This window comes from Falco punctatus (genome assembly GCF_963210335.1).
Source record: "Falco punctatus genome assembly, chromosome: 6".
NCBI lineage: Eukaryota > Metazoa > Chordata > Aves > Falconiformes > Falconidae > Falco > Falco punctatus.
Window position 1 is genome coordinate 12,685,842 of NC_137585.1, and position 16,086 is coordinate 12,701,927.

At 47.8% G+C, this 16,086-nt stretch overlaps 2 protein-coding genes across 4 annotated transcripts in view; one reads left to right on the forward strand and one right to left on the reverse strand.

Moving 5' to 3' along the window:
• The window catches only part of BORCS5 (BLOC-1 related complex subunit 5), a 77,739-nt gene extending 70,096 nt beyond the window's left edge, over positions 1 to 7,643 (reverse strand). Inside the window, exons 1-2 of one of the 2 annotated variants that reach the window (XM_080392459.1) lie at positions 7,364 to 7,643; positions 5,984 to 6,127 (exon numbers count right to left, since the gene is read on the reverse strand). In XM_080392459.1, coding sequence (XP_080248585.1) covers positions 5,984 to 6,127; positions 7,364 to 7,514 — 295 coding nt within the window. In that variant the 5' untranslated portion in view covers positions 7,515 to 7,643. Of the gene's footprint in view, positions 1 to 5,983; positions 6,128 to 6,697; positions 7,314 to 7,363 lie in introns of those variants that run through there. The other variant, XM_080392460.1, reaches the window with a different exon arrangement.
• The window catches only part of MANSC1 (MANSC domain containing 1), a 342,189-nt gene that overhangs the window by 308,857 nt on the left and 17,246 nt on the right, over positions 1 to 16,086 (forward strand). Inside the window, exons 2-3 of one of the 2 annotated variants that reach the window (XM_080392420.1) lie at positions 11,634 to 11,876; positions 12,724 to 12,864. In XM_080392420.1, the coding sequence (XP_080248546.1) occupies positions 11,657 to 11,876; positions 12,724 to 12,864 (361 nt within the window). In that variant the 5' untranslated portion in view covers positions 11,634 to 11,656. Of the gene's footprint in view, positions 1 to 11,216; positions 11,877 to 12,723; positions 12,865 to 16,086 lie in introns of those variants that run through there. The other variant, XM_080392419.1, reaches the window with a different exon arrangement.

The window sequence follows — 16,086 nt, forward strand, 5'->3', positions numbered from 1 at the left end:
GGAAAATGGCAGCACAAAAGAATTGCCAGTATTTACAGGGGACTAGTTACCAAAAGTTTGTTTCAAGTTCTGCAGGTGTTGTTGTCATTGCAGGTTAAGCGTAAAGTACAAGACCCACCGAGAGGAAGGTGACAGTCCCCCCCGCAGCACTGCCACCCAGGGAGCAGCCCAACAGACCACAGCACATGCCTTCAAACCAAAGGCAGCAAAATGGCACTTGCTGTCAGCTAAGGAAGAGTCAGAGAGCATCCGCCCAGCACACAGCACTGACTGCAGTTTTCATAAGGCATCTAAGTTACCATCTCGGAATGAATTTGTCTTCCTATTATATTTTGAAAAAGACTGTATAAGCAGCAGCAGTGAGTCCATCACCTTGGAAAAGCCCAAAACATTAAAATAAGACGAAACAAAGCACAACTGCAGCACACAGCTGAGACAGAAGGCCCCACATGCAGAACAGTTTCCAGCCAAATGCAGACTCACCATAAAGAGATGTCTTCAGAAGCCATTGTTTTGGCCAGACAACCCAGGCACAATCCCAGAAGCTGTTTAATCACATTTCACCAGCAGCAACTTCACAACCTACACCAGAGTCTCCTCTGTATGATACCATCACTAGACACAGACAGAACAGGCAACACGAGTGCTCAGAATTAGCCAATTCTTTCAATGCCATTACCAATACAGTATCAAGATGCAATGAAGTCACCAGCCCTGAGCCAATTTAACAGGTTGCTACTGAAAAGGGGATCTAATGCCCTGGGCTCCTCCTTCACCACTGCTCCTGTCAATTATGAGACATCAACTCTAACAGTTGCTGACCTCTTCGGCAAGCCAACTCCAACCACCGACTCCACTCACAACGGAACCAACCAATAAAAGATAAGCCTTCTACGTCTTCTACCAAAATGCCCATCAAACACCAGAGCCGGAGCGACAGCGAGGACATGCCTACATGGCCAGAAACAAAACCAACAAGGAGTAAGTCCCCTTTTCAACAGGGACAAGTTGCCAGCCTGGGCTGTCAATGAACTACTGTGCAGCAAACACAAAATTCAAGAAACTGAAAGTCATTCTTGAACTGGTATCCAAAACAAGAATATTTTCTCTTCCCATGCCTGTATGTTACTTGCATTTTTAACTTGGCACCAAACCAAACAATGCAACTTGAAAGTTATCATTTTCTATACAAGCCGTGGGGCTACTAAAACACCTTGGTTTTCAGATGTTACAGAGGCATCTCCCAATAAAGTATAAAGACCATTCGCTAAGACGTTCCCTTTTGAAAAACCAGGTTAGAGTCTGCAAGTCTGTCAATAGACGCAAGTAGCCCAATAACGTTACCAGAACTGATCACCTGATTTGGAAATGACAAGAGGCACACTTCAAAATTAGCAACTGATGGAGCTTGGCCAGCAGAAGCAGAAAGTCACTGCCTTTCTGGCAGCTTTTGTCAGCCAGTCAGGACACCTCAGACACTCACAATATCACCAGGGTGGCCAGAAGAACCATGAAACAAGATTGGAGAGCAAACTAATCACAAAATCCCCTGGGGACGGAAGGAGGCACAGCAATATAAAGAAGCTTCTGCTGCTCACACGGTGTCTTTACAATGAGACAGTAACTTCTGTTTCTTTTGCTTCTTCATGCTGAAGACCCTCTACCAGTACAGAATTCTAACTGTACGTCGGAAGACGTTTATTTCAATAAACAGCCTCCAAAGGACAAACACAGCTTGTAAGAAGGACAGAGAGTTTTTACTAAGGCCTGTAGCAACAGGATGAGGGACAAAGGTTTTAAATGGAAAGAGGATAGGTTTAGATCAGACATAAGGAAGAATTTTTATTTTTATTTTTTATGGTGAGGGTGGCACGACACTGGAACAGGGTGCCCAGAGAAGTTGTGAATGCCTCATCATGAGGAGTGTTCACGGTCAAGTTGGACAGGACTTTGATCAACCTCATCTAGTGAAAGATGTCCCTGCCATGGGCAGGGGGTTGGACTAAATGATCTTTAAAGGTCGCTTCCAACCCAAACCATTCTGTGATTCTGTTCTAGACTTCATTTCTTCCAAGTTTCTATTTTAGATACATACCTGGAAGAAGGATTGCTGCTTGGAAATCTTTTGGTCACCATCACAGACCAAACATTACAGACCAGTCCGCTTCTTTAATGTATTTTGCATCTTTTGTTTCCTTTTCTATCTTGAGTTTCCAAAACAGAGACAAACCTGACATTAAATATCACCAGAATTATCACCATCTTGGATTACTCAGAGAAGACGACTGATTTTATACACAGCTGGTAATGACTTCATGCTATGAACAGACTGCAAGGCCCAGGGACACTGAACAGACAGAAGCTTCATTTTGATGCAAATATCCTCAGGAAGCCACACAAAGGAAAGAAACAGCACATCACGTTTATTTGTGTATCACTTATAAAGAGGTCTCTACAGGGAACACTAGCAACCAGGGAAAAGGTTGGAGACTTTCTCTGTTGCTCCCAGGAGTCTAGATTATAAATTTTCCTCCCCCTTTAATTTTTTTTTTTTTTTTACATTAAACCTTGTTTCATCAAACAGTGAAGTTCTCTGCTACCATTTCTACTAGTTTTTTTCTGCATTCAGGGGAAAAAAAAGTACGCATACACAATCTCTCTGTGACCAAATATAAAACGGTTTCTGGACAACAACAATCAGACACTTCACTCCCAGGTGTACACCCTAAGAGTTGTTCTTTTCTCCTCTCAATTTGAGTAGGATTGGGATTTGCTGTTTACAAATAGCAGTATAACAGGCTTTCTCAACCCCACCGCACAGGGATGACTCTCCCCGTTCTGTCCACATGAATAAAGCACCAGAGAAGATACTCCGTGCCATTAAAAAAAGAGACACACCAGTCCTTGACTCACCATAGCAGATGCTACACAACCACTTCAAGACAGTAGCACTTACCCCAAACAGCTATGTCCAACAGGTTCAAACACTGAAATCAGCAGATGCTTATACGCTCACCTCTCAAACACTGCTTAGTATGCATACTCAGTAACCACAACACAACAAGGCAGCAAACATTACTCAGAAGGACCTTACACAGTCATAGCTGTAACTCCGAGGTGCAATTTTTGCCGTAGAAGTCAAGGAAAACCTAGTACAGAAAATATAACAGACATTACACCAGCATTTTCTTCCAAGTGAGAGCATACAACACTAAAGACCTCCAGCTTCACTGATCACAAGCTCAACTCAATATAGCTAGGAGAGATTAGTGCTTTTGCCTCTCAAGAACATGTAGTCCCCTTCACAAACATGCACTTCCCCAGCCCATTAATTTAACTATTAGGCTTCCTTTGAGACTTAAAAGCAAAATAAAGCCCCTTGGCTTTGCTCGGCCAAGGAGAAACTGGAAAGAATAATGAAGCCCACAAGAGCTATGAGTTCACCTCTTCAGCTCTCCAAGCTGGCAGGTCACAAAACACAAGTTTTTAGAATTAGCTCCTCAACAATCTATAGCATCCTTCTTCATCTATTCCAGCAACATGATCCTGCATGTGAAGAATACAGGTAAGAGTCCAGTCCAAAACAGAACAGCCTCTCGAGTGGGCCTGTAGCAGATCTGGGGTCTCTCAAGAGTCAGCTCAGCAGCCTACGCTGCTTTTTGTGGTGAACACAAGCATCCCAGTCCTGTTGCTCAAGTAATGACAATTATTTATTTGAGGCTGAAAAATCTGTTTCTAAGTGATTAAGCACGCAATACTCTTCGGCAGTCACCAGATGTCACCACATCTCTGCAGACTCGGAGGGAAACTTGGCAGGCCAAGTGATGGAAATAGAAAAGAAGGGTTCTATCACACATACATAGCTTCAGGTCCAAAGACTAGAAAAAGCAACTCAGTGACCAAGATGATTACGCATCAAACAACTTAACGCATGCATGTTTAAAAGTTAAAGGACCTGGACTGCCAGCTAAGGTAGTGCCTTGCAACTCTCTATCTCAGCCACATGGCTGCTGCTATCTCTTCTTTCTCACTTCCCACCTGAAGCAGAGGTGGATGTATCCTTGCACCTCAAACACCCATACAGGAACACCACCTCTGAAAGCGATCACCAATCCTGCTTCCCAAGACTTCTACAGCTCTTGTGAAACTGAGGTTTGCTCACCACAGTTCGAGGCTGGGTGGAACTGAAACTCTTCGTCATTGCACTCTTACACGTACACAACAACCTTGGTGCCAGATGTTAATGCACCTTCTAAATTTGGTCTCTCAAATTAAAACTTCCTTATTTCTTTCATGGATTTGGGTTCCAGCATTTACATTCCACACTGCCACTGGCAAGATCCCGGTTCTGCCTTTTGTATAAGGCAGGATTCAGGCAAAGAACATTCTGCTCACAGGTGATGACCCTGCCTGCTGCTAACATGAACACTGCGCCAACATCAGCAATCTTACGATCCATTCTAAAATGGCACTGAAAGCGTCATAAATAAATCAAACACAGGTTTCTAAATCACTTCCTGTAACATTTTAAAAAACACACAACACTAAGACTCTGCTTCGTCAAAAGGGACTGCAGAACACGCACACACATGCACACCCTTCTTGGTCAAGGGGAACTGCAGCACCTGCCCCAAAAATATCCATGTTTGCTTTTCTCCAGTTTAGTGACCTCCCTGTCCTTCTGCTCCTTCTGCTGGAAACAGTATCAGTGCTGTGCACATCTAGCCTCCCCTATCCAGCAGTACCCAACAAAACATCAAATATTTGGCCCGATGGGATACAATAGCACCCCCAAGTTCTAGTCACGTTCCAGGTTCTAATGCAGTAGATACACACACACGCAAAAGCGAAGAGTCTCTGTCCAGAAAGTGATGTTGTGATATTACATCACCTCTAGTGATGCATACAGGGCAAAGTGGCTGTTGTATCTTCTCAGCAGCCATGCATGAATCAGTGACACTCAGACCCGTAGTGTCTAAACTCGCAGCTGTACAAGACCCCATAATTTCTTCCAGGAACAGGGAGCGCTAAACATCCGAGCTCCTTCTTCTCTGTCATAGCAGGCCTAACAAGGCACGACCAAGTGTTGCAGCCAATGTACACATGCACAATAGGCCTTGCATTTAAAAAAAAAACAAACATAGGCTCACTGAGTGTCCACCACACGGCCCATTCACACAGGTCTGCTGACCCACACTGTTCCAGGGAGAGGAGCCCAGGAGCAGGCCGCTATTACCAAATCAATTTGCACAGGCTGCTCAGACATCTCCCTTCCTACGGGACTTTCAGATACTAAGGACACTGCACAGTCTCCACAAAAAAGAGGCAACTAGAAGCCAGGCCACAAAACACACGAACAGTTTTTGGTAAACTGTAGGCTTGACAACTCTGATTTAAATCTTCACTTCTCTTTGAACAGAATAAAAGGAACAAAGAAAGAGTCCAGCGGAAAAAAAAAAGAAAAAAAGACTGGGAGGAAAAGAAGCTAAGAAAAAAAGACACGGTGGGAATTTAAGAAGTCCACTGATACAAAGAGATGTTGTCAACACAGGGCTTAAGGACCCATGCAAGCCTCAGCCTACTCCCCCCCCCTTCTCAAATGAGAGCAAATCTGCTCTAGGTTGGAAACTCCTGCAAAGTACCTTGATTTCAAGCAACTGAACCCATGCACTGATAGCTATGACTCTGAGAGTAACACACATGTGTTTTTAAGAGCCCAGAGCAAAACTGGAGACTGTGGTCCATTACACATTAGAATGTAGCATTGCATCTCTCACCAATACTGGTAGGGGCAAGATGGCATGCTTGGAGCTGTAGTGTCTTCACAGTAGATGGTTTCACTGTGGAGAACATCACTAGCACCCCTCTAAACCAGTTCACCCACCGTTCAGAAGGCCGGCAATAATTATAACAGAAGAAAAGAAAGAAAGGTTTAAAACAAGAGGGGAAAGGCCTTTAAAGCAGAGGAAGGACAATCACTTACCTTTCAAAAGGGGCTGGAAAGTCGGAATTTCCTGCAGTTTTATGACATCTGGATCATTGCTGACATGCCGGGAGGATTGTGTTCCTGGGGCTACCACCACAATGTCGTCCATTTTTGCTCGTTGCTTGGCTGGCGATGGAGAGGCTGCAAAGATTTGTGATGAAAAAAAATCAATCAGCAGACTCCATGAGAACTCAATTCTAACCAAACGCTGCTATGTTTAACGTCGCACAGGTGCGTTTTTTACAGTATAAACACATCACGGAGATCACTGAAGAACTGTGAGCTCCCTTCACACGCTCCCTCTTGGGAACACGGTATGCTCAGCAGAAGTTATTCAAAATCAGGGAACAGCCGATTGTGCAACACCTGCACCACGGACACCCCCCCCACCCCGGGCACTGCACCCCGCTCCCTCCCCACACCCCCGGCCCGGGCCCTGGGTGCACCCACCCCGCCGGCTCTGCCCCCGCCGCCCTCCCTGAGGCAGGGCCGGGCCGCCGCCGGCTGCTGCCCCGCACAGCGACAGCCGCTCCCTTCCCCGCAGCAGCAGCCGCCGCCCCTCGCCTCCGCGCCGCGCCGGGCCGCCGCAGAGCCACCCCTCCCCGGGCACCCCCGCCGCGCCGGGAGCCCCGCTGCCGCGGCCCCCTCCCTCCCGGCCGCCCACAGCCGACCGGCGTCCCCCTCCCGCCTCGGGACGCGGCGGGCACAGACCTGAGGCGCTGGGCTCGCCCGGGCGGCTCTCGGCCTCCGCGCTCTGCTCCGCTCCCATGGCGGCGGCGCCGCCGGCCTCCGCCTCTCCCGGCTCCTGCAGCGCGGCGGGCAGCGCCGCTCCCGCGGCCGCCCCCGCCGCCCGCCCACGGGGCTTCCGGCTGCGCCGGCCGGCGTCTGCGCCCGGGTCACGGGCAGGCCCCGCCCGGCACGGCACGGCGCGGCGCGGCACGGCACGGCGGGCAGGCGGGGCTCCGGGTGGAGGTCGCGGCGCGGATGGTGCCTGCGGCGTCCCCGCGGGCTGCCGGCGCCTGGGCCCGGCCCTCCGGTCAGGCGGGAGCGGCGGCGAGCGCGCACGGGGGCTCGGCGGGCAGAACAGCGCTAATTGTTTTTTTAATTAGTCATATTAATTTTTCTGCCTTAAGGCAAACCCGCCAAACCGCAGGGTCTGCGTCCCAGCCTGCCCGGTCAAATCGCCCCCGGCAGGGCCGCGCCGCAGTCCCGCGCCTGGCTCGGCGGTGCCGCAGGCCCCCGCCCCCCGCCGAGGCAGGCACCGGGCAGGCGCCCAGGGCTGCCGGTGTCCCCGGGCCCGCAGCGAGGTACGAGCAGCCCGGACTCGAAGTTCACAGGCACCCCGGGGGGGGGCGTGACAAGGGGAAGGAAACGTACTTTGAGGCTCCCGGCTGGTTGCTCCCCGTGTGACAGGCGGCTCGGCAGCGCGCAGCGGGGCTGTGCAGGGACACGGGCGGTGCAAGCCCCGGGCGCGCCCGCTCCCCGCTCCCGCGCCGTGCCCAGCGGCAGCTCTGCGCCAACTCCCCATCGTTCCTCCCAGCTGCCTTCGCTAACTGACACCGAAATGTAATTCAACACAAAAACAATGCTCCGATCTCGTGGGAACTGCACGGCACGGCTGTCACCGAGATGAAGGTAATCCCCATCCAACAGGACCTTTTGCTAGCTGGAGGCTGTACCTTTCTTTCAGCTACCTGAACAACTGCTTGATTCCTGCCGAAATAACAAATAAATAGCATGAAAGCAATGTAGTTAATCTGGGGGAACAGCAAACTATTGCTGGCACAATTTGGTTTACAGACCTGAGCTCCTAATCTGCAATATGCACACACGTGATTAAAGTCACACCCACGAGTAGTCTCGGTGGCTTTTAAGGAGGAAGTGATAGTGTTTTAAGATAAATGCAGTTTTTAAAGATAAAGTGCATGATGTCCATAGGGCTACAGCCTAACCAGTGCTTGCCACAGTGTCATTTGACATTATCCATCAGTCTCGGACAAATTTTAAAATGGGCTGCATCAGATCAGCACATTTAACTTGCATCCTTTCTGCTTCTGTGTAATGGACTTCTTACTCCTCCCTGACGTGTTTTCATTTATTACGTTGGAAGTGTGACTTTGCCATGCATCACCACCCAAGAAGAGTTTTAATTTACCTACCAACCAACAGATGTGTCTACCACATGAGATTTCATCATTGAAAACATTACTAAAATAAAGGTATATCTGAAAGCTTTAGTTGTGTAAGTGAATTCTTTATTTTGCGTCTAATGTAGATTTAACAGAGGTCCTCTGTAGAGTCCTGCAGCCAGTAACTAATGCACCTGAAACAGCGTATGGTTGTACATACCTGCATTAGAATATATATATCTGATGTTTGTATCATCATGATCCAAGCAACTGAAGGGCCTCAGAAAATATTTTGTATCATTTCTTATCAGTTTCATTCTTCCTTTATGACTTACTCTGTATATTCAGTGCTTGACATAAATTAACTGTTTGAAACTATCTGGTGTATTAAATATGCAAGTGCATGTTTCTCAGAAAAGCCTGGTTAGGGCTTAAAGGCAGAAGCTGTGCATGGGGATAACGTGACACCAGAATAGCCCTGACCTGCCTGCCCCTGCGTCGGAGGTGTCACCTCGGTGTGCAGTCCCAGTCAGATGGTGGCAGTTCCCTTGGCCTCGTGCCTGCCACTGAGCAAGCTGGGTCAGGAGCCACACTCCTAGCCTCTCCAAGACTGGTTTACAATGACTAGTCTGGGGGCAAAGGATTTGACTATATGTGAGTGTATGTCAGTGTGAATACCACCCACAAACATTCTCACATACCTGTATTTGAAGTTCCTGTTGTCTTTGCCCAGGTGTTTCACCCTGGAGGGCACCAGCTCCCAGGCTGAGAGGTGCTGTACAGAGGCAGGAAAACACCTCCAGTGAATTTGCACTGTGATGCAGGGCTGACAGGGTCCCGCCATCCTCCCCTCTCTCAGCCTCCCTTCCTTCCCACCTCAGTGGGGAGGGGAGCACAGCAGCCACTGGGCAAGGCTGGCTCTCTTCTAGGCAGTGGCAGTGATTTCTACATGGCTTTTGATGGACCTCAGCTTCCCTGCACCTCATCAGCCTTGGTTGAGGTGTATCTGCTCTCTCCAGGGAGACTGAGTGCCCACCCTGCAAAGAAGAGGTGGGAAGGAGGGAAAGAAGCAATGGTGGCTCGACCAGGGCAATCTTGTCATCCCGTAGCATCTTTTCATAATATGTATCACATCAGCCCTTTCATACTCCCATAATCATCTGTGCCTGTCTCTGCGCAGGTCTGCACGTTCACTATCATTCCAGTACCCCCAACACACAGTGGTATCCCAAAGGTCCCAGTGAAGAACCATATTCTTCACCCTTCAGTTACAATCACCCCAACATCAAATGATTAAGGGAATAATTAATAAAATTAAATGTATTGTTAAAAGTTTTACTTTAAGACAGTTGAAACAAATGAGTTGTTAATGGTTAATCCAAGATATAAGTATTTTGTTTGCCATGCTAAGTGCTTCGTTAAGCACCTGGAAATCCTTTGAAAGAGTAACTTCAAAAGGAAGCACCCCCACAAGATAGATGAGCTTACTGGACCTTCTCCATAAGGAATGAGTTCCATAAAAACTAGGGGAAAAGTAATTCTGGCAGAGGGAGATCACAACTACTGACTCACTGACCACCAACTCAAGAAACCCCCCAGACCCAAAAAGAAGTTGAGACTGACCATGCAAACTAGTTAACATGAGAAGCAAGAGAATTACTTGACAAACAGAAAACTGAGTATTAAATAATGAAGGAATTAATGTAACTTGTAACCAGTGAAGGCTGATGTCTTTGCTTGATGAACTGTATAAATAATGTAAAGTTTTGATGATCAGGGAGCTAGCCATTTGGGGGTTACCACCCTGCTCCCCGCTTTGTACAGACTAGAAAAAAGAAATTGAAATCCCTTGACTCGGTGTGTGAATTGGTACTGTACATCAGGCAACGAGCCCACTTACTTGGGGCCAAAAGTCCAGCCAGACCTTCAGCTTGGTTTTTTGTGCTTCTTTCAGCTCAGCTTCTCCCACCACCACTATGTAAACAAACACAGGTGGCAGCCGTGACTTAGCCTAACACACAGCAGAGGTAATATCTATGCTTGCTTTTCGTCTTCATTCCCATAGTTCGTTCACTGTATGATACGGTTAACAGGTGACACCTTAAACATCCACATTCACTTATAGTCTTTTCTTTTAACAGTGAATACAATTTTACGAGTTTACCAAAAGAGAGAAATGTGTCTAGAAACAGACATTTTCTTAAAAAAGTGCAGCTGAAAATTTCAGAAAACAACTCACCAAGAACGCAAAAATCACTACAAAACATTAGGAATTGCCCCAAACTGGCCATGAGATGAGATGAGATGAGATGGTGGGCTCAGTCTCTTAAAACACTTACGTCCAAATAAAAGCTGACACCCACCTGTATTAACAAGGAGATGGGGATTGACTGGGCATGAAGAACATCTACCAGCTGCCTGACCCTTGGCATGAGTCCATGGTGTCCAGCGCAGCTCAGGGCAAGCGGCAGGGCAGTGCAGGATGTGCCCTTGGTGCTGCTGTTGCTGCCCGCACCGTGCCCCTTCCAGGGAAGGATTTCAGAGAAGCAAGAAAGCACCTCAAGTTAAGTTTCTTTCTTTAAAGTAGACAGCAGATGTCTGCCAGAGACGTGACCAGACTCCTTGTTTCCATTATCCTACTCTAACCATTACAACATGTATAATAGCCTGCCCTTTGGTACCTCTTCATGTCCATCCCAAAGAGAAAACGCCTTTAATTTACACACAACTGTGTTATTCTAAGCGCTCATAGTGTTCTCTTCCTTCTCTCTAAGGATGAGAAACTTGAAAGAGAAGGAATACATCTTCCCAACTTTTTATGCCTTGTGCTCTTTACTCTCTGGGCCACTTCTTACCCTGAAACTGTGCCCCTCAAAAAAAAAAAAAATAAAATCCAAGGGAAACCATTACTTAAGCAAGCAATGGCACTAAGGCTGTTGAGGGAAGACTGGCTAAGCCGCCAGTCCGTGCTGCCAGCAGCCAGGCTGCAGCAGCTCCGGCCGGTAGGTCGGGCCGCCTGTGCACAGACGGCACCGCGCGCTGTCCGCCAGGGCCGGTACGCGCCGCCGCGGGCTTCCCCGTCAGCCTCCAGCGGCGGGTCCCGGCCGGCGGGGCGGGCCAAGCCGCACGCAGAACCGCGCCGCCACCGCCGCCTGCGCCCGAGGAGCCTCCCCGCGCGGTCTCCGCTTGGCGCCCGGGGCCGGCGGGCGGCTGGAGGAGCGTGATGGCCCCGCCGGGCCGGCAGCCCGAGCCCCGCTCCCGCCGCGCCGCCTCCCACGGCCCCGCCTCCCGGACGTGCCGCGGCCCGGGGCACCCCCCGCCCCGCCGCCCCGCGCAGCCCGCCCGGCCCCGCCGCTGCCGTCCCGCGGCCCGAGGGTCCCCCCGAAACACGTCCCCGCCCCGGCAGCAGAGGAGGCGTCGCGGCTGCCGGCGCTGCGGGGAGCTCGCCGCCACACCCGGCTGCTGGCGGAGCAGGGTGCCGGGGCCGCCGGTACCAGGTATCGTCACGGCCCGGCGAGGGCACCCCCCGCCCCGAGCAACCATGCCTGCCGGTAGCAGCCGGTGGCTGGTTCGCCTGCTGGCGCTCACCTGTCTGGTGGCCGACCCATCCCTGAGCCAGGAGTGCTCCACGGAGAAAATGGAAAACACCGTCATCGATATAAATTTATCGCTGCCCGAGGGCGTCAGGAGCGCCGAGCCGGTGCGCGCCCCGGACCCGGCGGCGTGTGTCCGCGCCTGCTGCTCGGGGGCGCCGCTCGCAGGTAACCGGCCCCGCTCCGGGCTCCTCTGTCCGTACGTACCGACCTCGGGAAACTGCTTGGCAAGTCCGGGCTCGCGTGGTATTCCGGGGCTGCTGGCTGCGTTCGGCGCTGAAAGCTTAATTTATCCTCTGCGTGCGGCTGCTGGCCCGCCGTGCCAGCGGGGTGCTACATCCCAGCGGTAGACCCCCCCCAAAGGTCAAGAAAATAGCTGTGGCAAAATAAGGATGGTGGTTTTAAACGTGAAAACCTCTCCGATCCCTAGACCCTCAGATGCATAAACTGTGTTCAGCAGAAGGGCTGCATTTAGTTTTAGCCAAACCCGAGAGCGGTCACCCTTCCCTGAGACCGTGGCTGTGCGTTAGCTCCTGGAGCAGTAGGATGTAGGGCAGGGAGTAGAAATGACGGTGGTAAGCGTGACACAGCCACCCCCCCACCCCCCGCAAGCAGCAGCAAGCCAAGCAATTCCTGGGATGTGATAGGGAAAAGCGTATAAATAATTTCCTTCACCATGTGTATATCGAGGAGGTTTTCAGATTTATCAGGATTTGTAAGTGAGAAATTGTTAGATAAAGTGGTGCCAGTCTGGTATGGGTGAGGGGAGGATGACGGATTTGACTTATTATTTCCCCAAGTTTATCTGTACAGGAAGAGGAAGGTGTGACCTTTCATGTATTGGCCCTGGGCCATTCTTCTTCAGTCCTGGGCTGTTTTTCCTGTAGAAATGTTTCTGTAGTTAGTAGTTTTCCTCTTACTCACATGAGAAGAAAGTAATTTAAAAAACTAGAGCTTATTATCAAGATGCCCTAAAATTCTTATTGCCGAAACACATATTTATCATGTTTTACAGGAGACAAGAAGTGTAATTTGATGATTTTTGATGCTCGAAGGACAAGCGCACATCCAAACTGCTACCTGTTTTACTGTCCTAGCGCAGAGGCTTGTCCAATGAAACCCGCAGCAGGACTTGTCAGCTACAAGATAACTAGAGGTAAATAACACTAAAGTCCCTGCACTAGGTGACTTTTCCACCTGTGAGTTTTCAGTAGTGACCAGAAAATGTTTGGGGGTTGTGTTTTTAGTAAAGTGTTCCAAACCAAGTACTGTAATTTGAAAATGCTGCTTTTTTTCCTTTGTGGAAGATGGGTGGGCAGCTGTGTGGTGAGCTCCTGTGTGAAGCTCCCAGCTTCCCAGTTGGAATAACATCCCAACTCTTATGAAATTCCTTCGCATTAGATTCAGAACTCCTCATAATTTTCCCTTGCTTAAAACGAAAAGAAGCCATTTCCATCTTAGTATATTCAAGAAGGAAAATTTCCTATATGTAATGCTGAAGAGTATCACTGAAAACAATGGAAGTACCATGCCCTTGTATAAGCTGTCTGTATCCAAAGGATCCATGCTACGCTGATGAATACCATGTACACACAGAGGCAGAAACACTGAGCAAATGTTGGGCAAGGCTTGGAGCACCACTGTGATGGTGCCGAGTAAATGGCAATAGTAATCATTATTTTCTGCTTTCAGTTAGGGAACCTGAAGTGCAGATGTAAACTGTCTAAACTCAAAACTTTATGGCATGTGGGCTGCAAACCCAGAAATCTCTCGCTGTCATGTGCTGTGGGATTTTTCATAGCAAGTCTTACTTGTTGACTGACGTTGACTTGCACCAGACCTGTTTGAACAGCTCAGATAAGAAACCGATAATTAGGCTGTCCTGCCAAGAGTTCACAGGGTGGTTTCAGTGTGGCTGCTTGAGAGAGCAGAATTTTCCTATTTCCAGAGACTGAACTTTGGCTGAAAAAGAGAACTTTTCCAAGAGCAACTATGCAAGGAGTGGCAGCAGGATATGTAGAAAGATTATTCGCATTATGTTACCAAATACTTTTGTGCAAGAACAATCACACAGGAATTGGGCAAAGGCAATGTGCAACAAATGAATTGCATGCTTGTAAAATTGTTGTTAGAACTATTCTTTTCTCCAGCTCCTCCTTACCTGGAAGATTATAGGGGTTTCAAAGAATGAAGCAAGAAATACAACTGTACATCTGCTTTCGTTCTGCATGTAGTGTAATGCTCAGTTAACTTGATTGCATGTACCATCTCTTCTACATTTTACGTTTTTTAGCTTCTGTGAACATGGAATTATGGAAAGGTTATGCTAGTTTACTTTATGTTCCTGATAGGTTTTCAAAGGTAGTACCTGAGCAATGTTGGTACTGACAAACGTTTCAAGCTTCATTTTTTCATATGAGAATCTGCATGTGATTACACTGAAAGCCAAACTAAAAAGGGGAAAGATAATTTACTAGTAATAAGGCAACTTAAAATGCTGATGTTATGTTAGTAATTTAATTTTGTTTGTTGTTTTTTTAACTATTCTTGTGGCTGATAACTAATGGAAACAACCTGTGGCTTAGGAAGTAAAACATTTCCTTGTCCCAGCTGCAAAGAGCTATTGCTAAAAAAGAACTAACATTTCTGGTTTCTGCTGTTCATGTACTTTTGTGCTGCTTGCCTTTTCCACCCCACTAAGATACTCGGGCAAGATTGGTGGGTTCTAGCAAAGTATGCTCAGGAGGTGTTTAGTTGTTTGGGTTTTTTTAAGGGTGACAACCTGAAGTTTGGTTTCTAATGCAGTTTATTGGATTTGAGCTATCAGCAGGACCATTTTATTTTTTTAATCTCTTCTGAATGTTTGACTTGCATAGTGCCCTTGTTCTTTCTTATCAACAAGCATATCTGTTCTAGTACCCCAGCTGTACCTTGTGTATGACAGTTTTTGGCAATTGCATTTTGAAGCTTGTAGTCTAAAACGGAGACAATGAATACTATAAAATCAATATTTGATGCTCAAAAGGTGGAGTAGAGTTAGTTAATGCAGGCAATTACATTACTTATTCTGAGTGCTGCAGAGTAGCAGTGATACTTAACGCCTGTGCGGGACTCGTCATGTAGCCTCCCTCTGCTCCCTCCACATGTCCTTTGAGTGCTGCATGAATCACAGATTCATAGAATGGTTTGGGTTGGAAGGGACCTTAAAGATCATCTAGTTCCAAGCCTGCTGTCCAGGGGGGTTGTCCACTAGACCAGGTTGCTCAAAGCCCCATCCAGCCTGGCCTTGAACACTTCCAGGGATGGGGCATCCACAGTTCCTCTGGGCAACCCATTCCAGTGCCTCACCTTCCTCACAGTAAATAATTTGTTCCCAATATCTAATCTAAACCTGCCCTCTTTCTGTTTAAAGCCATTCCCTCTTGTCCTGTCACTACATGGCCTTGTAAAAAGTCCCTCTCCAGCCGTCTTGTAGTACCTTTAGGTACTGGAAGGCCACTGTAAGGTTTCCCTGGAGCCTTCTCTTCTCCAGGCTGGACAACCGCAACTCTCTCAGCCTGTCCTCATCGGAGAGGTGTTCCAGCCCTCTGGTCATCTTCGTGGTCCTTTTCTGGACTTGTTCCAACAGGTCCCTGTCCCTCTTCTGTTGTGAGCCCCAGAGCTGGATGCCGCACTCCAGGTGGTGCCTCACGAGAGCAGAGCAGAGGGGGAGAGTCACTGTCTTTGACCATGCAGTTTCTGATTATGCATATAATATGTTTTTATATTATGTAACAACTGATAATTTGTTATTTATAGCCACTCTTCTAAAAAGAGAGTATGGCTTTTCTCTAAGTCAGACCTTGTGGTCGGAGTCTATTATCTCTGTTTAGGATCTTACTTTGCAAGCAAGCTGGTGCTTGACTGGAAGGTTAGGATAAAGATTGGTGTCTGTGATTCAAGTGAAGTATTTGCTGTGCTCTTGTTTAAAGTGTTGATAGCTTTGGGGTTTGTTGTTTTGGGTTTGTTCGGGGGTTTTTTTTGCACTTCATTTTTTTGTGGAGTCTTAAGACTTGGATATATGTACTAAAAAGCAGCCAAGTAAGCTTCTGTGCCTGTATAATAAAACTGAAATATATCCATTCCTCTAGATAATATTTCTACTTGAAAAAAAAGTGACAATGAAAATGTCATGGGCTTCTTGTTATTTATTTAAATTCCAGTGGAATTGACAAACGTTTTTTGCTTCTATAAAAAAAGGGATGAAAGTCAGTACTACATGATAATATATCTATAAAATAATTATAAATGTAAACTTTATATACATATATATTTATGTATACAAATATGAATGATAACAATTAGCCAGTCTTTCCAACAGTTCATGTCATCCAAAGTC